The 25,047-nt window shown below is 54.6% G+C and overlaps 1 protein-coding gene across 1 annotated transcript; it reads right to left on the bottom strand.

The window, feature by feature from the left end:
* Positions 1-74: 74 nt before the first annotated feature.
* On the bottom strand, positions 75-25,047 carry CAND2 (cullin associated and neddylation dissociated 2 (putative)). The gene is made up of 15 exons (XM_036431155.2): positions 24,858-25,047; positions 19,444-19,587; positions 17,576-17,730; positions 16,834-16,957; positions 15,120-15,391; positions 13,445-13,550; positions 13,151-13,293; positions 10,310-10,602; positions 9,378-9,519; positions 7,548-9,050; positions 5,736-5,831; positions 4,286-4,455; positions 3,850-4,014; positions 2,595-2,702; positions 75-763 (listed from the first exon to the last, which is right to left on the bottom strand). The coding sequence occupies exons 1-15, from the start codon at positions 24,923-24,925 to the stop codon at positions 539-541; spliced, it is 3,714 nt and encodes a 1,237-aa protein (XP_036287048.1). The 5' UTR covers positions 24,926-25,047; the 3' UTR covers positions 75-538.

Raw genomic sequence — 25,047 nt, 5'->3', positions numbered from 1 at the left:
TGAAACATTAGGTGTAATTCACTACCCACACAAGAAAACCTTTCAGATTTATTACTGCCTATTAGAATCTTTTTATTCTAAAATAACTCAAAAAGTATGAGTTTTTAAGTTGCCCAGCCAAAGCACTAATTCAATGAATTGTAAAAAGAGTGGTATGGAAGAAAGGCCAGCCTGCTGCCTTCTAACCTCACAGCTGTGAGCACAAGAGGAAAGACAAGTATTTTGTGAAGCAGTGCCTCCCCAGCTTGAGAACTAGATTAGTGTGAATTCACACTGAAAAATTACATCCCAGTGCTTTGAGTGGCTGTCCTGAGTTAAAGGGCCCAACTGTTGGCAGCCTTACAGCTCCTGGTTGGGGAACCTATGAGTTAGGGTCCCTGGAGAAGGCACTGTAAACCCCAAAGAGGAATAGGAGGGCCCCCAGGGAGATGAAAGGGTTAAACGCCAGTGGCCTTTGGTGGTGGGAGAGAGGCTGGTACCTCAGGCCTGGGTGGGCCCCCTTCTCTTTAGGAAGGCCCATCTAGGGGGTGGGCTAAGACTAGCTGAGATCCATTGAGTCTGTGTTGGCTGAAACAGAATCCTTCTGGATGCTCTCAAAGAGGGTGGCAAGTTCAGGGTTGGATCTGATTTGGGAAGAGAAGTCGGCCATGATGGGGCTTTTCCCCACTTCTGGGATGGTCAGCAAGGCGGCCACTGCCCTCATGGCAGAGCGCTTCAGTTCATCTTGCTTCTCAAACTCCTGCTTCACAGAACCAGCTTTGACCTAAAGTGGGAAACAACAATGAGCCATCCTTGAATGAGCCTGTCCTTGCACCACAGTCTGGCTTTCTCTCCACCACCTGTGGCACACTCCCCTGCTTCACCACCTCTGGTTCTAGCCTCCTGAGGGCTCCCTCCACCTCTGGGCTTCCTCATGCAAATCAGCTTCAAAGTCACCCAAAGGGCCTTGAGTAGCCAATCTAAATTACGTTTATTTTTTATAATAAACCCAAGGTGCTAATTCGTGTGAAATGTTCACTCTGTTACCTCATCCCCACCCTCTCCTATCTAGAGAATCTTAGAAATTCTCCTATGCTTATGGAATAAAGGCCTTAACCCAGACAACACTAGTCTCTTCGCCCTCAAAACCTAATGGCTAAGGACTTGGAATGGGGTTGGACAGTCCTGTGTTCAAATGGCTCTGCCGGTGAGAGCTGTGACTTCAGGTAGAAACTTTTGTCCCTCACTTCCCCAACTATAAATAAGAGCCTCGTCTTATAGGGCTGCTACGAGGATTAAAGGACCTTGCATGCCCACACCCCTTCTCTGAAACCCTTAACACCAGATGTGCTTTTGAAATTAAGGAATTTGAGGGGTTTTAGAAAGGCAATAGTATGCAGATATCAGGCAATAGTCTGATACAATACCCTGTAATCAAATACACTACTATTTCCCCCACTAAGTTTAGGGGAAAATGTAAGAATATTATGAATATCATAAAGAGGGAAATAAGGTCATAAACAGCCTGGTGCCCATTCAAGTTAAGTTCTGGTGCCAAACAAGTTACTATAGTCTTTTAGTTTCCAGAGCTTTGTAGGGTTCAGAATTGTGGGTGAAGGGTTGGGGACATGGATGTGACAAGCTCTCATCACTGTGCTCAACAAACAGCATCCTCTGAGCAGCCAGACTGAGCGGCTTTCTGCAGGCTCAGGTGAAAGCGAGGGAAGGGTGTCCTGACCCTGCGATGCCATTTGCAGCTCCTTCTGTGAACTGGATTTTTCTCCATGCAGTATGGTTCAAAGTACACCAGAGAAATTTGGCCACAGAGACTGTCAAGAGTTCAGTAGGCCTGCAGTACCACTGTTTTCCTTGACTTCATACTAAGTATACATTAAAAATAGAAATTTGCAAGGCAGGTTTCTATTAATAAGTTACCAATTTTATCCACATAAATTTTTTTTGAAAAGGTATTACTGCTTGGAAATTACTGCTTAAGAGTGTCATTCTTCATTAAGCTCCAATCTGAAATACTCTGCCCTCCTTGTGATTAAGTCTTTTGCTCTTCCAAAACCCAAATTAATTCTTCACTCAATAGGTATTTACTGGGTAATTTAACCTCTAAGTGTGCCAGGCTCTGTTCTCAACACTGCAGCTTTCTATGAGACCTTTTGCCCCGGATCCTTACCCTGGACCCTTGAGGCACTCCAACTCTGCCCCCATACTAATCAATCAGTTAACAAATGATTTCTGTCTATGAGTGCCTCAGTTTCCCAATTCGGATGTGAGAAGAGGGAGTCCCTCATGTTCAATGCTGTGTCCCTAGTACCTTGCACAAGGCCTGACACACAGGAAATATTTAATGAATGACAGACGGAGCTGGGTTTGAATCCTAGCTCTGCAATTTACTAGCTGTGTATCCTCAGCCAACAACTTGGCCTCTCCGAGCCACTGTTCCCTGTGTAGACAACGGTAAGAATAAGAAGTAGTAAGAACTACTTCATTGGATGACGAGGATTAAAATAAGCCCCTCCCACACCACCTGTACCTCAGGAGGTTCTTGGTAAATGGTAACTGAACGATCAGCAGAGGGCCTATAGGGCCGGACAGGGGCTTACTTTGGCAATACAGGTGGCCCTGAGTGGCTCGATGAGCCGGTCCACCCTCTGCAGGACAGGCACAGGACACAGGGTAGCCAGTCGTGCGAGCATGATGAAGGTCAGCATCTGCCCGGGAGGAAGGAGACATTGGCCAGAATGGGAGAGAAGAACAGAAAGACTTGCTCAAGCGTGGGAAAAACCCATGAGAAATAACTCACTTTTATCACGCAGTGGGTCTTGGTCATCTTTCACATCAGTACACAGAGAACTAGCTCACTTTTTTAAAAAAGATATATTTTATTGATTGATTGATTGATTGATTGATTTTACAGAGAGGAAAGGAGAGGGATAGAGAGTTCGCAGGCCAATGCTCTACCCACTGAGCCAAACTGGCTAGCTCACTCTTTAATGTGGCGAGGATTCCATGACTGGAGGTACCCAGTTTATGGAGCCAGTTCTCCATAAGTGGACATTTAGATAGCTGCCAGATTTTCCCAATGACCAGAAATCAGTGAAGAAAAATCTTGAACATAAAACTCTGAACATGTGCAGGAATTAGTTCAGAAGCTCATGGATATGGAAAAGCTGGGCCAAAGGGTATGTCTGAGAATTATAAATTGTTCTAGTTATTGCCAAACCATCCAAGAGCTTGCCAGTGTAGACTCAAGCCAAAGGTGTTTGAAACATGGGTTCTTTTTTAAAAAAATATGTTTTTATTGGCCGAAACCGGTTTGGCTCAGTGGATAGAGCGTCAGCCTGACTGAAAGGTCCCGTGTTTGATTCTGGTCAAGGTACATTCCCAGTAAGGGGTGTGCAGGAGGCAGCTGATCAATGTTTCTAACTCTCTATCCTCTCCCTTCCTCTCTGTAAAAAAAATAAATAAATTTAAAAAAAATTAAAAAGTCAATAAATATATTTTTATTGATTTCAGAGAGGGAGGAAAAGGGAAAGAGATAGAAAGATCAATAATGAGAGAGAATCACTGATCGGCTGCTTCCTGCATGCCCCCTACTGGGGATCGAGCCTGCAACCTGGGTATGGCCTTTGACCAGAATCAAACTCAGGACCCTTCAGTCCGCAGGCCAAGGTTCTATCCATTGAGTTAAACCAGCTAGAGTGAGACGTGGGTTCTTATCAGAAAAAAAACAAACAAAAAACAGCTATTTTCATGGGGGTTCCTGGGGCAGGAAGTGAGGACAAGCAGTGGGCCCAGTGGTGCCTGGCTGTCCCCTCGGCATGGGGTGGGCATGGTGCTGGCAGGGGCTCATCCTACCCGGATGTCGTAGTGGTCCTTCAGGCCGTCCTCCACGTGGTTCAGGAACTCGCAGATGGCCAGCTGGCCCAGGCAGCTCTCGAGCAGCGAGTACATGCACTCGAAGGCCGCCTTCCGCACGTCCAGCCCGTCGTCCACGGTGTGCTTAAAGGGTCCCATCTCCACCTGCGGGGGGGAAGGATGTGATCCAGAGTACAGGAACACCTCCCCCAGTTCCTGCTGCATACCCCACGTCTGCTGCTCATTTTACCTGTGAGGAGAAACTGGGGCTCAGAGTGGATTAAGTTGCCCTGGCAGGGTCACACAGCTGGGAAGTGGAGGGTCCAGACTTGACGTAGGCCATGGAGCCTCATCATCTGATGAGCTGGACCCTAATCCTCAGCACCGCTCCACCAGTCAGCCCCGAAGCTCCCGCTCAGTCCTCCCCCCACCTCACCTCTCGGATAAGGTCTCGGCGGATCTTTGTCTCCCGGTAGAGGAGCGGGAGGATGTCATTCAGCAGGTCCTGGACCAACGAGGGCTTGTTGTGCACGGCGGAGTTGAAGAAGGTCAGAGTGGCCCTGCGCACGTTCAGGTCTGGGTCCTGCAGGCTCTCCATGAACTCTCCTGGCGGCAGGAAAATGAGAGGGGGTGTGAGAGATGGCACAGCCACGACACAAACCATCTCCACCGTCAAATCAGTTACGTGGTCCACGTGAGTCATGCATACCTGGCTGAATGGGGGTGAACATGTTTGAGCATCTACTTTGCACAAAAAGTCCAGATAAGAATGTGGACTCAAGTCTAGCCTGGACTCAAACCCAAATTCTGGGACCTTGGAGAGCTTCTCTCTCCTCATCTGTAAAATGGGGGTAATAGCAGTGTCTATTCTGTAGCAGTGTGTTTATGATTTAAAATGTGGTAGTATATAAAGCACATAGCAGAGGCCCTGGCACAAGGCAAAGATCCTACAAATGTTAACCTGATATTACTAAAGATGAGGCGCCTGAAGATCAGAGTGGTGAATAAACTTACACAAAGTCATACTTTACTGAGTATATCTTTTGTATAGTTTAGACTTCTTAATAACTGTGTTAATGTTTTATATATTCAATAAATAAATAAAATCAAGAACTGGTGCCAGCCTATGTGGCTCAGTGGTTGAGCATCGACCCTTGAATCATGAGGTCACCAGTTCAGTTTATGGTCAGGGCATATGCCCAGGTTGTGGGCTCAATCCCCAGTAGGGGATGTGCAGGAGGCAGCCAATCAGTGATTCTCTCTCATCGCTGGTGTTTGTATTTCTTCCTCTCTCTCCCTTCCTCTCTGAAATCAATAAAAGTATATTTTAAAACATATGTAACAACAAAGACCCATAGGCTTGGAGCGCTGAAGAAGTGAGCCTGGTCCTGCTGAGGCGCCAAGGAAGGAGAGCTAAGCCTCCTCCCAACGAAGGCTCCTTGAGCTCCTCAGGCCAGAAGGTCCCTCTGACCGGGACAAGTCAGGGATCCACTCTCCCTGCCATGGGGCGGCCCTGCCCAGCTCGGCGCCCACTGAAGCCAAAGTGTTAGAGAGGCTGATAGTTTCCCTCTTCTAAGAGCCTCTGTGGTCATGGAGCACTTTATCCCTCGATTATACGACACGAGTCTCCAAAACCTTAGGACTGCAGTTTCATGTCCCATTTTACAGATAAGGAAACTGAGGCTCAGAGGTGAGAAGGGGCATGTTGGGCTCACTCAGCATCTCAGCGGCAGCGAAGGGGGTTTGAACCCAGGCCCTGCTTCTGTCATGATGATAAGGTGGTCTCCTGGTCTCCATCTCCCTTCAGTTAATGTGTAAAAAAAAAATCAGCTAAAGCTGTGGAGGGGACTGAATGGGGCTGCAGACAGAGGGCATGCTCTACTCACCAATGAAACTCTTGAGGAGGGGGTCAATGGGATGGGGCTGGTCCGAGATGAGGAACTTGACCGCGGTGATGACAGTGCTCCGGGTGTTCGGCTGGCCTGAGGACAAGGGGCAGTGGCTTGATGTGGGGCAGGGCCGATCCTGGATACCCACAGGTCAGGAGGTGCCAAGACTCTCCTCTGCCTCCATGAAAGACAAAAATATACCTCTCCCCACCTGAAACCCCCCAAAATCTTTGGGAAAGTCAATGCTACCGTTTCTCTTGGTCACCTAGAATCTTCCTGATTCTTCCTGCTGCAGCTGGGAGAGTAAAACTGTCAGTTTGCAGGTAACCACTTTGCCAGATACAGAGAACCAAGAACTCAAGAGCAGCCCACTCGGTGTGGCTCAGCAGTTGAGTGTCGATCCAGGAACCAAGAGGTCTTGGGTTTGATTCCCCGTCAGGGGTCAGGGCACATGCCCGGGTTCCTGGCTCAACCCCCAGGAGGGGGCGTGCAGGAGGCAGCCAATCAATGATGTTTCTCTCTCATTAATGTTTCTACCTCTCTATCCCTCTCTCTTCCTCTATGAAATCAAGAAAAATATTTATTTTTTTTTAAAAAAGGAAGGGAAGTGAGATGGAGACTAGAGTGAGGGGCTTACAGGGAGAAGCATCTGGGAAGTCCGGTGAACTCGCTAGAAGCAGGCCATCAGTTTGGCTCTGAGCTTTCTTTTCTGAAACCAGTGGTGAAAAGGACATGACACTGACTAGCTGGTTCAACAGAATGCACAAGGCAGAAACAAGCCAGCGCTCAGAAAAGGCAGGGCTGCCCCTCATCCTGAGAATCGCCTCTCAAGGGTCCCTGTGAATGTCCTCAGGGAATGCCCTTCCTGTTCATGCAGGGGTGAGGGCTACACAGCTGATCTCATCAACCCAGCAAGGGCTTAACGTAACCACCAACATAGCAGCAGCAGCAGGTGCGCAGTGTCCACAGCCCTCTACAAAGCACTCTGGCCGAAACCGGTTTGGCTCAGTGGATAGAATGTCAGCCTGTGGACTGAAAGGTCCCGGGTTCGATTCCGGTCAAGGACATGTACCTTGGTTGTGGGCACATCCCCAGCAGGGGGTGTGCAAGAGGCAGCTGATCGATGATTCTCTCTCATCGATGTTTCTAACTCTCTATCCCTCTCTCTTCCTCTCTGTAAGAAATCAATAAAAATATATGTACAAAAAAAAGCACTCTGCCTACCTTATGTGACATGGTACACCCAAGCACCCTATCCGGGGGCCAGCTGACCAGCTCCAGGCCTGGAGGCCTCTCGCTGTCAGGGGCCCACATGGCCGCACAGGTACACCTACCTGCTTCCTTCCTCCCTGAGCTGTGGAACACCTGATGGGCCTTGATCTGACCACACAGAGCCTGCCCCCTAGCTCCTGCCGGGCCCTCCTCAACCCCCAGGGCCTGGCTTCCAATCTCAGTCTGCATTCCCATTAGCCCCCAGAAGCTGCCCTCTGCAGGGGCAGGGCCTCGCCCCTCGGAGGCCTGCTTTGATTAACCCTCGCCTGGAACATGAGGGTGCTGTCCACACCATGGGTTATGAGCGTGGCATCCTCATGAAACGTTTTCGTGGAAGATCAAGGAGCCCGCCTCCTCCATTCCGGCGATCTCACGGGAGGAGGCCTCTAAGTCTCTCGGGGGAAACAGCGTTGAACGACTCCTCTGCCTGTATCTCACACACAAGACGCCAGCCCACTTTGTGCGGGATGCTCAGAGGCGCGGGGCCACGCTGCGCCCCCCCTCCCCCGCCCCCTCTCCGGTGACCTGGGCGCATACCTGCGGCAAGCTGCTTCCGGAGCCGGGGCAGAAGGAAGGGCGGGTTGGCGAGAACGAGCTTCCCGATGCACTCGGCCACCACCCCCCGGGCGCCCTCCTCGGCCGCCTCGCAGCGCTGGAACAGCAGGGCCCAGATGTCCTCCGCGTAGGGCTTCAGGCTGTCGGGCGGGGCGGCGCCCAGGGCCTCCCGGAGCGCCTGCAGCAGCAGGTACTGCCGCCGGGGCTCGGCCTCTATCTGCCCCAGCAGGAAGGGCAGGAAGTCCGGCAGGTTCCCGGCGCCCACGCGGCCCAGCGCGTAGGAAGCTGCGGCCCTCACGTCCTCGCTGGGCGACCCTAAGGCGTCCAGGAGCACAGCCTTCAGCTCCCGCTGGGGGCCCGGCCCGGCCACCTGGCCCACCTCCGCCAGCGACAGGAAGGCCAGCACCTTGACCCCTGTGCTGGACTTGGGTGACCTGGCGTCGCAGACCAGGCGGTTTGCCGTGCCCGCTGCCTCCTGGGGACAGGCAGCCGTGAGGGCGGCCACGCACCGCGCCAGGGAATGGAACACCTGCTTGTGCAGGCCCGGCCCGCCGTCCGCAGCCTGCTCGTACACAGGCGCGGTGAGCAGGCCCATGAGCTTGGCGTAGTCCACGCACGGGGGCCGGGTCCCCACCAGAGCCTGCAGGAGGCCCTGGGCCGCCGCCAGCACCCCCGCTGGCAGCAGGGGCGAACGCAGCAGCTGCAGCAGCGCCGAGAGCACGGGGCCGCTGACCTCGGCCAGAGAGGCTGGCTGGGCCTGGGCCACCGTGGTTAGGAAGTCCATGGCCAGCTGGGCCACGTGCATGTCGCTCTCGCTGACCAGGGCGGGCAGCTCCGCCAGCACCACCCGCACCGCTGGCGGAGGGAGGCTGAGTCCCTGGCGCTGCGCCAGAGCGTCCAGGGCGGCCAGGGTGGCCAGCCGTAGCGCCCGCTGGTTCTTGCGCAGGAAGGAGGCCAGGATGGGCAGCGACTCGGCCGGGATGGGCTGCAGGTCAAGCGGCAGCGGGGACCGAGCCACGAGCGTCAGGGCCTTGACGGCGGGCAGGCGGGTGATCTCATTCCGCAGGCGGTCCAGGAGGAGCGCCAGCGACGGCGGCAGGTCGTCCCCCAGCCGGTCCCCCAGGTGGCCCACGAGGTGGCCTGTGCAGGAGATGGCCCGCTCCTTCACCTCCTGGTCCAGGTCGGTGGCCCGGAGCCGTGCCAGGGTGGCTGCAGACATCTCTCCAACGTAGGGCCCGGGGTCCAGCCCCCGAGGCCCGCCCAGGGGCCACAGCGCCCGCACCAGCTCCTGCAGCACCAGCAGGGCCTCGGCTGCGATCTTGTAGAAAGGGTCGGACACGCAGGCCGTCACCGGGGGCAGGAGGGTGGGCAGGTGCGGGTGGAAGGCCTCGGCGGGCTCTGTGCCCAGCAGCCCCTGCAGGAACGCCAGGGCGTCCATCCGGATGGTGGAGGAGTTCGAGCGGTCCGCCAGCGAGAAGACGATGCCTGCAGGATGGGTTGTGCAAACATGAGGGGCCGCAGACCCTGGCCCAGCACAGTCCTCCCTGGGTGCGAGGGTGCCACACCCACAGGGGTTTGAGCTGCATGGCTCTGATGCAGCAGATGCTAAGAGGCCAGGGTTTGGCTGGGGCCAGGGCTGAGGGACACAAGGCCACCTGAAGCCAGGATGTAGGGCCTGCACCCCAGCCTTGTTCTCACTGCTGGCAATGGGGAGCCAACTGTACGTTGCTGAATAGGGGCACCCTCAAGGACTGGGGGCCAGATTCTGGAAGAGGCCCAGGACAGCAGACACCAGGTTCCGGTCCATCCTACCTGCTACCAGCACAGGCATGTGCTCTGCCAGGCTGCCAGGGAGGATGCCCGCCAGCTCGGAGAGGAGGCTGAAGCACCCCTGGCGGACCCTGACACTCCGATCTCTCAGCTGCCGTTGGAGGGCCTTGATCACCTGGGGCACCTGTGGGCAAGTGGGGGGACGTCAGTTACCTCCCGAGGAGCTTCCACACCCCAACACCTGAGGGGCTTGGCTGGGTGCCCATCGGGGACCCCAGCAGGAAGATGGTCGCTCCATCCCAACCTTTCCATCACTTGCCCTGCACCAGACACCTGGTTCTATACTCCGACCTGACGCAGGCACTACAGCTCGGCCCACTTGACAGATGGAGAGCTGGGTCCAGAGAGATTCAATAACTTGCTCAAAACGACACAGGCAGTCTGGCTCTCACCCCTCCACCCCAAGGGCCCGTTCTCTTCCCCATCTGGGTTCTCCCCCGAGGAGCTCACCTGCTCCCCCAGCTTCAGAGGCCAGCACACAAGGATATTCCAACTACACTGTCAACACCAGACGTGAGTGCTGACTGCCCCGGATGTCTCTCTCCACTTGGACATCCGAGAATCGTGGGCATAAATTTAGTCCGGAACAGAACTCTGGACATCGGCCTCATCATGTTCTGCCACCCCAGGGATCGGCACGCGGTGCTTCAGCCAGAGCCTAGATCTCACACCTCCCCGCCCCTTCCCCCACCTCCAATCGATCAGCAAGACCCCAACACCGAGAGGGCCAAGGGCAGGGCTTTGATTTGTCCTGTTCCCCACTGGGCCCAGCCTGACGCACAGAGCCGGGCAGGCAGCGGGCGGATAGGTGGTGGGGTGTGTGGGTGGATGGGGGTGTTGTGAGAAGGTGGGAAGGGTAAGCGGTGAGTTGGGGGAGGAGGGTTGGGAGGGGAGAGAGGTGAAGGTGTGCCCACCTGCTCTCGCAGCATGTGGAGGCTGCTGCCCGTCTGGGTGGGCTCCTCCACGGCCCCCACCCACCCCTTCGGGGGCCGCGTCTGCCGAAGCAGCGTGATGTAGGCCACGAAGACGTCCGCCTTGACGTTCTCCTCGCGCTCCCGGAAGCGGCGGAGGAGCGCCGGCGCCAGGGTGGCGTGGAAGCTGGGCAGCAGGTCCGGCCGGGAGCTGATGAGGGCTGCCACGCACTTGGCCGCGGCCCGGCGCACCTTCCAGCTCATGTCGTCGTCGTCGCTGTACTCGTCCTCACTCTCTGCGGCAGGAACCAGACACCCATGGGGCCCTGCACTCCGGAGCAGACGGGCAGGGAGCTGCCTGCCCCCCCCCCCAGGGGGGCTCCCAGGGTGGAGCGGCGAAGAGGGAGCCACGCCCGTGTCCCACCTTTTGATGACCATTACTTACACACTACGGGGGCGGGCAAAGGTAGGGCTACGGTGGTGAGTCCATGAAACACAGGATCTATTCTTGTATTATTTATTAATTATTGTATTTTTCCATATGAACAATTGTATACCTACTTTTGCCCACTCCCGTAAAAGGGACGTTACCTGCCATTTAATGAACACCTGCTGTGTGCTGGGGATGGCACCAGGCACGTCAAGCCCACAACCTCATTCTAGCCTCACAACGACCTTGTGAGTCGGGAATTCCTTTTCCATTGTAGAGATGGGAAAAGACTGGCCCCAAGTTACATGAGCAGGACATAGCTGGAATTCAACCAAAGTTCTCCTCCTGCCTCCATATTCCTCCCTGTTGTGACTACACCAGGGAAAATCCTGACTTCCACGTCTTTAACGAGGACCTAGAGTAGGGGTGTCGAACTCAATCAGAGAAGGGGCCAAAATCTAAAATCCAGCCTAAATCTCGGGCCAAATGGTTTACTGAACAGTCATAAACTGTCATTGTGATGGAAACGCAGCAGAGTGCAGTGATGACAGCGCGGTGCGGGCCACATTGCAAGTCCTGGCGGGACGGATTTGGCCCGCGGGCCTTGTGTTTGACACATGTGACCTAGAGAATCCATTTGGGGCACAAAACCCATCCTTTGGTTTCAGGTCTGACTGCTGTGAGATGTTTCATTTATGGGGGTTCCAGAAGGAAGAGGTAACATAGGGCCTCCTTTCGCATTGCCCCACCCACAACCTGCCCCAGCCTCTAAAGGGCCCTGATTGCCTGGCTTCCAAGCAAGAAATGCTCTGTTTGTGTAGCTTCTTACAAACAGCTCCTCTGAGAGGCCAGAGCCCACACAGTGCCGTGAACCCCATTATACAGATGAAGAGATGTCTAGAACAAAGATCAGAGATAGTGAGAGGCTCTCCTGAGGGCACACAGCTATGGGACAGGATAGCTGGGATTCATGCCCACGAGGCCCACGCACCTATAATTCCTGTGGAGACACCCGCGGCTCAGGGGGCATGGTCCTAGTCACAGGCTCAGAGGCCACAGTATTCTTACCCACACTGCTCTGCTCAAGACTCAGCTCTCAGAGCTGGCATCTGGTCAAGCCAGCTTGTCCCACGGGATGGTCCCAGGGATGCGTCCTGGCAGCTTAGCAGATGTACCCTCTGAAGGACCATTATTTGTTACCTCCACCCTATGCCACCCATGAAGAAATATCTACAGCTCCCCGTTACTGACAAAAAAAAAAAAAAAAAAAAAAAAAGTGCCGAAACCGGTTTGGCTCAGTGGATAGAGCACATGTGTCAAACACAAGGCCCGCGGGCCAAATCCGTCCCGCCAGGCCTTGCAATGTGGCCCGCACCGCGCTGTCATCACTGCACTCCGCTGCGTTTCCATCACAATGACAGTTTATGACTGTTCAGTAAACCATTCGGCCCGCAATTTAGGCTGGATTTTAGATTTTGGCCCCTTCTCTGATTGAGTTCGACACCCCTAGGATAGAGCGTCGGCCTGCAGACTGAAAGGTCCCAGGTTTGATTCCAGTCAAGGGCATGTACATTGGTTGCAGGCACATCCCCTGTGGGGGGTGTGCAGGAGGCAGCTGATCAATGCTTCTCTCTCATCGACGTTTCTAGCTCTCTATCCCTCTTCCTTCCTCTCCATAAAAAATCAATAAAAAATATATTTTTTAAAAAATGCCCGATCTCACTGGCTTGGTATTCGAGGTCCCAATATGACTGTCCAGTCTTGTCTCCCACCATCCCATCTCATTCCAAGGACGCCATCGAAACCCAAATCCCTGGCCTCCATTGATGGCCTGCTTTGAGAACACAAGGGACACCCATCTGGGTGACGAACTGGAACACAGACACAGAAGGAAGGAAGCCACTGAGCTCATTCCCCATCCAGATGTCATTCTACCATCTGAGCTCCACTCTGCTGGGTTAGAGGATTACCTCTTGGAAGCCATGACTGAAAGGGCAGCAATGCAGTGAAGTCTGGCAGGCATGGCTCCAAGTCCCAGCTATGCCACTTGCTAGCTGAGTTACCTCAGAGCTGTGTTATCTCAGGCAAATCACTCCTCACAGTCTCAGTTTCCTTGTCTAAAATACAGGGCTAATCATAAGCACCTGGTTTTCTAGGGTTCCTGTAAGGAACCTGAATTGAGAGAGTGCTTGGGACACCGGTAGATGCTCAATAAATGTTAGTGATTACTACTACCCTTACTGCACAGCCAGAAAGGATGGGGACAGTGGAGAATCCAGAATGTGGAAGGCAGGGCTGGAGCCTGAGGGACAGCTGGGATCAGGATAAGGGCACTCACTGACTGTGGCCCATCGTTGGCTGGGGAAGGGGGTCCCAGGAGGGCTGCACTCATTTCCGCAAGGTTGGTCACCCACCTTGCTCACTGAATTCACTCTCCTCCGTCTCCATCTGCTCCTCATCCCCGTCACTGTCGTAGTTATAGTTGGGGTCATGTTTCATGTACTGGAGGCACAGGCTGGTTACACTGGGCACGTGAGGGCCCATCTCCTTGGGGCACCTGTGGGGTGGGAGAGGCAGGCAGGACAGGGCAGGCGGTGGGGCCGGTCTTACTGCTCTGCAGCCAGAGTCCTGCCCCCAGCCCTGCCCCCGCCCCCCAACTTCCCACAGAAACTCTGGGGCCCCCGTCTCCCAGCATCCACGGCACCTACTTCCTCAGGAAGGCTTCGAAGGCCTGCAGGCAGGACTCCCGGAGCTCATCGTCATCCAGGCTGCAGAACGCCCCCACCAGAGGCACCAAGCGGTCCAGGTGGGCCCCTGTAAGGCCAGGCGGGTCACTGAGGACGGGCCGGACCCTCTCCCGGGCTCTCCTCGCCCACAGCACCCCGCCTGCCCCTGCACCGGCATCCCTGGCCACTGCAAACCCAGCTCAGGGGCTCCAGGGTCAAACAGATATGGGTTCTAGCTCTGGCTTTGCCACCTAGGAGCCCTGGGAGCCTGGGCCTGTCACAGCACTTCCCTGACCTCGGTCTACTCATCTTCACAGCAGAGATAACAATGCCTACCAGACAGAGATTTCTGTGAGGATTATTAAGATGCAGATAAAAAGCTTCGCCCAGCCAAAACCGGTTTGGCTCAGTGGATAGAGTGTCGGTCTGCGGACTGAAGGGTCCCAGGTTCGATTCCGGTCAAGGACATGTACCTTGGTTGTGGGCACATCCCCAGTGGGGGGTGTGCAAGAGGCAGCTGATCGATGACTCTCTCTCATCGATGTTTCTAACTCTCTATCCCTCTCTCTTCCTCTCTGTAAAAAAATCAATAAAATATATTTAAATAAATAAATAAATAAATAAATAAGCGAGCCCTCGCCTTATTTCCTGCACTAGGTTGTAGCCCTGGATGGAAAAAGGGGCAAAGCAGGTACTGCCCTTAGAGACCAGACAAGAGGGGCCCTTGCCTGACCCTTGGGCTTTAGAGGGCCCCCCCTCAGCCTTTCTCCAGCGACACTGTTCCCCACTTTCCTGTGCCCACCCCTGACCTGGACCTGTGTCTGGGTCCATGCTCCCAAGAGTGGCCATGGGGTGGCTGCAATTTGCCGAGAGAGGGCGGAGAGGAAGACGGGGGGAGTAGACAGAGTGTGGACTGCGGGCTGGGGTCCCCAGGCGTGCCTAAGGCCGCTCTCAGGGAGAGAGCCAGAGGGAAGGGAGGGGGCAGACCCTGGCTCACTCAACCCACACTGACTTTTTCTAGCCCGGAACTCCAAGGCATTTGAGAATAAATGCAAACCTGCTTGCAGGATTCCATTTCCATAAAATTAATTTATGGTCACAGAAAACAGATATGTGGTTGCCCAGGACGGGGGGCACCTAGGAAGAGATGAACTGACTGCAAAGGGCACAGGAAACGTGTGGGAGTGATGGGAAATGTTCTGCATCTTGACTGGGGCAGATCCGTGGCTAGACCCAAAGGTGGAAACACACTGAATAGTGTGCTTTATTGTATGTATATTCTCCCAATGCAAACTTCAAAAATTCACACCGGGCATACAGGTTGTTATGAAGGTATGTTTGTCAAAATAAGAAGATAGAAATATTTTATTTTTTTTAAATTGTTAGTACATGTGCTGCCAAAGGGAGAACTTATTTACTTTTTAAAACATTCTACTTGCCAGTAAGTTTGGTGACATGACTTATAATGATCTGAGGCTCAGAAGCAGATGGCTCTCAGGGGCCTCTCTCCTCTTCCAAAGGATGAACCCCACCCCCTTCTGGAGGTGGCCCACCCCAGGCCCACCCTCCCACCCACCCCAGCCTGGAGCCCTGCTCCGTTCCCCCGCACCCACTCGCCCGGACCCCACCTCCCGGCCCAGGAACCCCGGCCCCTTACCCAGGCGGTGGCCTGCCTGGCGGCCCACGCTGCCCAGACACTGGATCAGGGTGCGGACGGCGGCGGGGCTGGCGGGTGCGGGCGCCCGCGGACCGGGCAGCCGGTCCAGCAGGTGGTCGGCGAGCTCGGCGAAGAGGTCGGCGCTGCAGGCGGCCGCCAGGTGGCCCAGCGCCCCCACCGCCCGCTTGCGCACGGCCAGGCGCGGGCTGCTCAGCTGCGGCAGGAGGCAGTGCAGGAGGCTGGCGTGGAAGGCGCCCAGCGGGGGGCCCAGCCTGGGGGGCCGGAGGGGGCGTCAGGCTGGCCCCCTGGGGGAGCACCCTCAGCCAGGCACCTCCTCACCACACACACACACACACACACACACACACACACACACACACCCGTCCTCACCTGGCTGCTCCCAGGAATCTAGCAACTCGATTGCCCTTGTTCAATGGAAAGGCACCCTGCCACTGTGTGGTGTGATCATTTATTATTATTATTATTATTATTATTATTATTATTATTATTATTATGTAAAGAAAGCAGAGAGGGGAAGGGACTTTCTCAAGGCCACCCAGCCGAGAAATGCCAGGTCAGAACTTGAACCCAGAGGTCCCGGCTTCTGGCTTGGGAGGAAGGCACCATGGTAATAGGTACGGGGGCTACAGTGAGGCTGTCCTGATTCCCTGGGAGTCTGGGCCTGGCCTCAGCGTCCATCCCACCTACCCTAAGGTGAGCAGATGTCCTGCTTTTGGCAGGACAGTCCCGATTTTTAAAAATTTTTAAATTTTAACAATTTGTCCCAATTTTTTTTTTTTTTTAACAATTTTTAACCCCACGGGATGCAGGACAAATTGTTAAAAATTGGGACAAATTGCTAAAAATCAGGACTGTCCCGCCAAAAGCGGGACCTCTGCTCACCTTAACCTACCGCCCCCCCACATACACACACACAAACCAGAGTAGTCTAAAGCCTACTCCTCTGCTTATCTCCCTCAGTCTCCTTGATGGCTCCCCAGTGCCCAACGAAAAAGCTGAGCTCTGAGCTCAAAGCAAGAGGCAACACAAGAGGACGGTTTCTATACAGGTAGGAGGCAGCCCCTGCCCACCTCAGCAGCTTCCATCCTCCCCTTTGGACCATGCTTGTGCGTTTTCTGTCCTCAGACCTTTTCTCCTTTCACTCTGCACTGACACACGGACCTCGCCTTCCCATCTCTCTCCATCCAGCCCAGACCTCTCGTCTGGGTTTCATTTACTTATGTGTTTCAGTGTTTCCCAAAGTGTGGTGCGCGTACCCTCAGGGGTGCGGGAAGAGTTTGGTGGGGATATGCACTGCACCGTGCTTAGCTGCGCCTAATTCTACGTTCTCATGACTACGAGGGGTACTCAGCGTTACGAAAAATTATAGAAGGGTACACATATGTCAAAAGTTTGGGAAACACTGAATGTGATAGGGCCTGTGCTGGACTTTTAAAAAGCTATGGAGAGACCTGAGTTCAAATTCTAGGTTCTGAAAGTCTGACTTCAGGCAGGCCACCACACCTCTCACAGCCTATCACATTGTGACAAACGAGTTCTCCTTTGCAGGACGGCAGGGCCAATTAAAGAGCCCTGAGCACAGGGCCTGGAGTGCAGAAGGGGCTGGCTCTGTGGATTTCAATCCGTCCCTGTCCCCTTTGCTCCCCCTCCTACCCCGATCCCAATCCTTCTTGCCCGGGGTGGCCTCTTGCACCTGCTCAGCATGTCAGAGAGGATGTCCAGGGCTTCCAGCTGCACGGCCACGTCCTCCTGCTGGGCGATGGCACTGGCGAGCTGGCCGGTGATCTTCCGGCACACGTTGGCGGCCAGGCCAGAGCCTGTACAGAGCACAGGATGGGCATGGTGAGTAGCAGAGCTGGCCTCTACCTCTGGTCAGCCTTTCATCTGCTGACCCAGGAAACCCAGGGCCTGAGTGATCCCATGCTTGACCTAAAGTCCTGACCGAACTCAAGGTGACCCCTCAGGGAGCTAGAATTGATGGCCAACCTGCCGGCTGGTTCACCCCATATCCAACCCCTCCTTCCACCAGGGTGAAGGGAAAAGTTAAGCATTTCCTTTCCTGGACTCCCTTACTGCTAGGAGGGGCCAGATGACCCCTTTATGGAGGGGTTCTAGGGAAACACGTGTTTTTCTTATAAAGGGCAAGAGACTTGGACAGAGACTCAACCCGGTCCTACTTGAGCTGCTGAATGAATAGCTGCAAACATGGAACTGCTGACCCTCCACTTCTTTAAGAGGCCACGCATTGCATTTTGTAACTTGCAGCTAAAAGCATTCCTGACACAGAGCCATGAACTTTAGACAGGGACCTGGGTTCTCTGCCGCCGACTAGCTGGTTGACCTTACATCAGTCCCTTCGCCTCTCTGAGCCTCAGTTTCTTCAACCATAAACTAGGAAAAGTAATTATAGTACCTCATGCCTGGGGCCTGGGTACCTGTGGCTGCAGGGGGCAACTCCGACAGGACAGTCTTGAGGCCGATGCCAGCAATATCACGGAGCTGCTCCTTGTCTGACCGCATGTTGGCGCAGAGAGCGTCCACGATGGTCTCCACCTGGTACTCCTTCACTTTGCCCACCAGAGGACCCAAGCTGACAGGGAGGGAGGGAGGGGGTTCAAAAGCCGCAGGCTCAGCCTGAGTCAGCCGTATGTTCCCTCAAGCCAAGTCATTGTCCAACTCCACTGGGACCCCCAGAGCTGCTTTGCAATTCTTTTCCCCGTACCTTTTGCACTATTTTAATATACCATAAAATTTCCAAGAATGTAATTATCAGGTAAACCGAAGGAAGATTGTACTTTGTTTTTCTGGAAAACTTTACAAGGAGATAGTCACCGTTTCAGAAAAAAGGTGTCAGTCTGGGCACTCACAGAGAGCCTGGCTGAGGGGCAGGCTTCTTGCGATTTCAGTATCACTCTGCTGTCAAGCCTGAGCACTTACTGAAACACATAGGTACTATTTTACTATGAGCCACATTCCTCCTACTTCTCCTTTATGTTACAGTTGAGGGCATGCTATACACTGAGTGGCCAGATTATGATGATCTCTGAACGCATAATAATCTGGCCACTCAGTGTATATCCTATAGAATAAAAGGCTAATATGCAAATTATCCCCTCAATTAGCCTTTTATTCTATAGGATATACAGCAGGCAGGTCAGCCAACCACCCATGTCCCCTCCCCCTGGCCAGGCTGGCCAGACCCCACCCATGCACAAATTCATGCACTGGGCCTCATATATATATATATATACATGGAGTGGCCAGATTATTATGCATTCAGAGATCATAATAATCTGGTCACTTAGTGTATACTGCTTTGAAGTTGTGTGGAGGCAGGTTATAATATGTGTGAATTTCACTTCATGAGAGGAAAAGGGCACTTCAGACTACTTGTTGAAAAGGGAGATATCGGTTGTGCTGGTGGGAAACGATAGCCCACCCTCTCTCTTTTCCATTCCACACACCTGACCATGTCACGGTCCTGCATAAAACTCTCTACTGAATTTTAGTAAACTCAGTAGAAAACTCCCTTTGCTCTTTGAATCAAGTTGAATTTAATTCACATGGCCCAGAATGCCTGGGCCCAGCTCACAAAGTACTGTTAAAGACGCAGTGTCCCAATCCTCTGTTGACTATTGACCCCCACCATTCTTCAGTGCCTGCCCCCTCTGGCCCCCTTCTCTGCCCCCCCCACACACACATACACGTCCTGTGCATACTTGAGGACCAACCTCATGGTGCAAAGAGCAAAGGTTTCTGGGGCCATCATGTCCCTTCAGCTCCCACCACGCTGGTGCACGCCAGCCTGACCTTCCAGTGCCAGCGCCAGCATCTGTACCTGAGCTCCTTCTCTGGCTAGAGGTGCCCGAGAATGCATCACTCGCCCCTACCCCAGAAGTAACCCTCAGTCAAGGACTGACAGAGAGCTGGCATGTGGGAACACTCTAAGGGGCCCCCAGTAGAGCTAAGCTCTGCTTGTCCACAACAGTAACTTGCTTGATAATGCAGGCTTGATTGGCTTTCTCCCTTCCCTGCCTCACGGGATTCCCTATTCCTGGGGTTTTCCTGGGGTCACCCCTCAAATAAACTTACAACTGAGTCCTTGTTGCTGGGTCTACTTCTAGGGGAACCCAGGCCAAGTCACTGTCCAACTCTACTGGGACTCCAAGAGCTGCTTAGCAATTCTTCTTCCCTCAGAGACTGTACCCCAAAGGGGCAGGGGCCCCTGGGGAGCTCCCCCGCTAGGGGAGCATAGCCAGAGGGTGCCTCCCTGTCTCCCCTCCCCCCCAAGGCCGACACTCACCACTTGACGGCCAGGTTCTGCACCTCCCCATTCTTGTCCTCCAGGAGCTTAAGCAGCATCTTCACCACCTTGCGCTCGCTGTCCTCATCCAGCTGGATGGAGTCCTTCTGCAGCTCTGACATCAGGTCACTGGTGGCCATGAACCTGGGCAGGGAGGGCAGAGGGGGATTTTCAAGCCGCTCCTGGGCCCCAGGGGTTTGGGGAGCTCTTAGGGTTCTCCCAGAAGCAGGCTTTGATGCAAAGATTCGAGGGAAAGTCGGTGATCCAGGCTGTGGACACAGTCGGGCTCCCACAAGAAGACCCGTGTGTGAGAGACACCAGCTGCACAATGGGGCCGGCCCGGAGTGGCAGAGCAGAGCACGCTAGCTAAATGCTTAGGCCGTAGGGGTGTCGAACTCAATCAGAGAAGGGGCCAAAATCTAAAATCCAGCCTAAATCGCGGGCCGAATGGTTTACTGAACAGTCATAAACTGTCATTGTGATGGAAACGCAGCGGAGTGCAGTGATGACAGCGCGGTGCGGGCCACATTGCAAGGCCTGGCGGGACGGATTTGGCCCGCAGGCCTTGTGTTTGACACATGTGGCTTAGGGCCTCAAGGCTGGAGGCTCTTGCTTCTGACATTTAAACAAACGTGAACTTGGACAAACCACGTCACACTGCTGAGCCTTGGTTTACCTGTCTGAGATTTGCCTCCTGGGGCTGTAGGGAAGATAAAATGAGATGATGCATGCGATGTGCTTAGCACACAGTGAGAACTCAGTCCATAGACACTCAGTAAGTGGCACTGCCCTTGTTATAGAGACACAGTACATCATTCACGTCTCATTCATGAAAGTTGATCAGACACCTTTCAACGAAGTCAGGTGTCAGCAAGAAGCTTCTCCCCCTGCCCACTTCCACTTCAGCCCCAGCCCTTAGACCAGCGGCTCTCAAACTGCAGCCAGCATGGGAGAACCACCCGCAGGGCTGCCCAACACCGCGGGGCCCCACCCCAGGGTTTCTGAATCAGTAGGTCTGAGCTGGGGCGTTTCTAACAAGTTCCTGGATGATGCTGAAGGGCAGGGACCCCACTCTGAGAATCACTACCCTTGGCCATGCCGATGGCCTGTGGCTCCTGACCTAGGTGGTCATCAGAGTCCAGGGCTACCCACCCCCAGATGGGCAGATCCGTGTGGCCTGATGCCCTGCCCTATTCAGGGCATTGGACCATGCAGTGGCAGATTGAGCTGCAAAGTCATGGAGAGCTGGGCTGCAGGGGGCGCTGCGGAGCAACATTCCTGCCAGGATTCAGAAAGGAGGGCAGAGTCATTCAAACTGGCAACCCTCAGCTGTGTCCACTTTGCAAATGTTTGGGAGAGTTGACATAAATGTAATGATTTCCAGATTCGATTGAAAACAGAATATTTGAATACAACTGGGCCTATATGACGATAACTGGCTTTAATCAAGTCACGGCTGCCCTCTTTAGATGGGACACACACACTCCGGGCCACCAGGTTCCCGTCAGGCCCACTCCCCCTGCTCACAGGCTCTTTCAGGCACTGGAGAGTGGACATTAGATGAGAAAGCATGGCAGAGCAGTGAGGAGATATGCCATGAAGTCAGGATCAAAGTGTGGTGGCCCCAGGAAGCATCCAGCTTTTGCTGACCCACCAAGCCCCCCCAGCTCCTCACGCCAGCCTTGCTTTCTGGTGTGAGCCAGTCAACCAAAAGCCTCCTCACTCCATCCCCTGCAAAACTGGTCACAGTCTGCCTCATTTTTGCAGGCGCAGATCTGCTGCTGCATGTCACGATGGCCCACCCCCTCCTGTTACCAGGAGGGCACCTGCCGATGTCACCGCTGTTTATTTTTAATAGTTGGGATAAGCCTCAAGCTGCTGAGAGAAGGAAGGCATGGCAGGGCTGACTGTGCCCACCTCTGGGCCTGGCCATCCCAGGAGAAGCAGCCACAATAAGGTGAAGGGAGAGGCTTGGGTCTGAGCCAGGCCAGGGCCTGGGTTAGGCACATGCACTCCGAGGTCTGTCCAGCTGACGGGACATTCTCAGAAGGCAGGCAGGGTCTCTAAGCTGCGTTGCTGCTGCAGTCCCTGGAGAGCCAGCTCTGCCCGGCAGCCCCAGGGATGTGCCTTCTGTCCCTCCTTTCTCCTCCACCCGCTGAAAGCCTGTTCATCTGCCCAGGGCCCAGCTCAAAGCAGCCTCAGGGATGACTCCTCTGACCAGCTGTCCTACCCCCTTACCCACACTCTCTCAGCACACCCAGTTCCTCCGGACAGGACCCCTCAGACAACTGCGCCCCTCCGTCACAGCACTCCTCACACCGCACTGCACACCGGTCTCCGAGGTGTCTCCTCCATTACATGAGGAACTCACAGGGACTTGGCAGTTTCACCTCTGGGACTCCAGGCGCAGCAAAGAACAGGTCCAAAGAGGGCCTGGAGTGTGTGTGTGTGTGTGTGTGTGTTTGGGGGGGGGGGGTGTTGGCAAAATGAAGGCAGGAAGGGAGGAAGGTTAGATAGAGTCAGGCTCTAACAGGGCTCCACACCAAACAGCTGAGTGAAAACCTGAACTCAGACGAAACCGGTTTGGCTCAGTGGATAGAGCGTCGGCCTGCGGACTGAAGGGTCCCAGGTTCGATTCCCGTCAGGGGCATGTGCCTTGGTTGCGGGCGCATCCCCAGTAGGGGATGTGCAAGAGGCAGCTGATTGATGATTCTCTCTCTCATCGATGTTTCTAACTCTCTGTCCCCCTCTCTTCCTCTCTGTAAAAAAAATCAATAAAATATATTAATTTAAAAAGAAAAACACAAAAAAAACATGAACTCAGAAATCAGCCCTTCTGACATATGCCTCAGCATTGCAGACCCCCCCACCCCAGTTCCTGGAAACACTTAGCTGTCTGAGGAAGAAAGGTCTGCTGTGCACATGTACGTGGAGGTGACAGGGGGGGTGGACAGGAAAGTGTGTAACTCGGTAGACGGGAGCTTGAGCACCAAGGCTTGGCTTTCAGTGAACACACTGGTCTTGTCGCTTATCCACGAGGTGACCCCGAGCCACTGACTCCTCTCTGAGCCCCGCTGTTTCCATCTGAAACATGAGAGTTTTCTTTGCCCTGCTTCATCACATCCTGGGGAGGTGTGAAGAGGGGCGATGAGTCCTTAGCAGACGAGGAATCTAGGCTCAGAGAGGTTGCAGGAACTGCCCAGTGTCACACAGCAAGTTGGGAGGAAAATCAGCCCCACTAGTCAGTCCCCCCGGGGTCCTCAACCAATACCATTGTGTTTTCAAGAAATGATGTGGGAATTCCTACCAGATCCCACCTCCCCACCCTCCCCCAGTTTACCCACTTCCCTGCCCACAGAGTGGGGCCCCGGAATAACAGGGATCAGAGACTTCCTCCGCGCTGCCTGGGACCTCCCTCTGCAGTCACCGCTTGCCTGCAGGATCCAGAGGACACAGTCTCAGTTTCATTCCAGAGAAACCTTAGAGGAGACTCAGCTGAAACAGCAGCCACATGGGTGCCCGGGCAGCTGGTCAGCAGGACCCAGCCTCGCTGGTATTTGGACTTAAAAATAGACACCATCCTCTTATGCCCGAGCCGTTTGAAATGTTCTCAGGGACACCGGCAGAGCAGGCTGAGAGGGCTTCTCAGGCTCTAGGTGGCAGGACCAGTCCCTCCAGGAGACGAGACCTAAGGTTCTGCCAAACCCCCTCAGCGGTGTCTCCACCTCGCCAAGTGTCTCCAAGTGGCACCGGAGAAGCCCAAGTGTCTCCACCTCGCCAAGCCTTTGGAGAGCAGGAAGAGCAATCACTATCGCCCAGGTGGGCAGGTGTGCTGATGAGACGACACTGCAGAGCACAGCAAGGAGCCTGGGACACAGAAAATAGCCCCTCTCTGGGCATTTCCTGGGGACAAAGAACAGGCTCTGGGACAGAAAAAAGAAAAAAGAAAAAAAAAAGGAAGCTCACAGTTTGGTGGCCCAGGAGCCCGGGTTCTCCCAAGGCTAAGAGGTGACCTCACAGAAACACAGGCAGAAGAGGTGTGGGAGCTCAGAGGAGGTGCCTACTCCTGCCTGGGTGTCAGGAGGCATCCCACACAGGTGACACCTGAGGAGGAGCCAGCCAAGGAGGTCGGAGAACAGAACTTCCAGACTGGGGAGAGGGCATGGCAGATGTCTGATAATGCACCACATCATGGGTCCATTTATGAAGGGCTTCTCCGGTGCCAGCCCCTAATCTAAACATTCCACGTGCATTAACGCATGTCAGCCTCCCATCAGCCCTCTGAGGTGGCTCTATTAATACCTGCATTTATAGGAACAGAAGCTGAGGTTCAGGACGGGTTAAGCAGCCTGTCCACGGTCACACGGCCAGGAAATGGTTGGGGCCAGGATCTAAAGCCAGAGCTCAAAGGCTCTGCTAAAGCTGTGTCGGAGATCTTGAGGGGTGTTGAGGAACGGGTTTCCGGAGAAGGCAGGGGGCTGGACTCAGAGGGCCTGTTAAGATCTCAGCCTCTGTGTTTTGTCCCTCAAGTCCTCCACTTCCTAGCTCTGTGACTGCCCCTAGGCCCTTCCTGCCTCTGGACCTCGGTTTTCCTATCTGTAGAATGGGGATAAAGGGATGGAATGTTCAACAACAAGTGGGCGCAGCTCTATTGGTCTCTGCAGGCTCCTTTCCGCTCCGAGGGTCCAGAATTGGCTGAGTGGCCATGGGACACACATCCCTTCACTCCCCTGGACCTCAGTCTCATCCATTCCCCCAGGTTGAGGGGGCTGGACCACAGATTTCCTCCATTCTTTTCAGCTCTGCTCCTGTGCGGCTCATTGAGGCTGGGGGAAGGAGGAAGAAGAGGAGTGGGCACACAAAACCCAGAATCCCCCACCCTAACCATATCTGTGCCTGCAAAGCCACTCCGCCCGGACTCTTCCTTCAAGCTGTGTCCGAGAAAACCAGGGAAAGGAGGGGTGAGATGGGAAAGCCTGGAGTGATATGAGGAAGAGCTAAGAGGGAGGGTGCTGAGGTTATCAGGGGAAAAGTCAACCCCGGGGTGTGATTCCAGTGCAGGAAAGACCAGGCAGCGCTCGGGACCCTCACTTCACTGTGCGAGCATCAAATTCGGGCGAGAGGAGGGCTGGGCACCGGTGCAGAGAGCAGAGGCAGAGGAGGAGCGCGGAGGGGAGCTGGGCTGTGATGGGGGGCAGGGTCAGGGGCTGAAGTTTGCACGGTGGGAGGTGAAGCAGAGATTAGAGTCACTCTCCGGCGGGGGGTGGAGGCGGGAGAGGCGTGGGCTCACCCCGGGGTGGGGGCATGGGGTGGGGGCGGATGGGGGCCCGGCAGGGGCTGCGGTCCTGGGGGTGGCGGGCGCTCGGGGCGCGGAGGAAGGCCCAGGGCATCAGGGAGGCGGGCGGCGGGCGCACCTGAAGTCCTTGTCGCTGGACGTCATCTTCTCCAGGAGGCTGGCGATGTGGAAGGCGGCGGTGCTCATGGTGGCGGCGCCGCGGGCGGCCGGCGGGAGGGAATATGGCGCGGGCACCCCCCCACCCCCCTCGCCGCCCGCAGCGCTGCGCTCACCGGACAGAAATAGCCGCCCGCCCCGCCCGCCCCGGC

This window comes from Pipistrellus kuhlii, unplaced genomic scaffold (assembly GCF_014108245.1).
Source record: "Pipistrellus kuhlii isolate mPipKuh1 unplaced genomic scaffold, mPipKuh1.p scaffold_m20_p_11, whole genome shotgun sequence".
Classification (NCBI taxonomy): domain Eukaryota; kingdom Metazoa; phylum Chordata; class Mammalia; order Chiroptera; family Vespertilionidae; genus Pipistrellus; species Pipistrellus kuhlii.
This window is presented reverse-complemented; position numbering and strand designations above follow the sequence as displayed.

Coding starts and splice junctions, on each gene's coding strand:
- CAND2 (XM_036431155.2), bottom strand. CDS start 24,925: ATGAGCACCGCCGCCTTCCACATCGCCAGCCTCCTGGAGAAGATGACG. Junction 10,603..13,150: donor GAGTGAATTCAGTGAGCAAG/GTGGGTGACCAA, acceptor TTCCTGCCGCAG/AGAGTGAGGACGAGTACAGC. Junction 5,832..7,547: donor CCGGAAGCAGCTTGCCGCAG/GTATGCGCCCAG, acceptor CCTTGTCCTCAG/GCCAGCCGAACACCCGGAGC.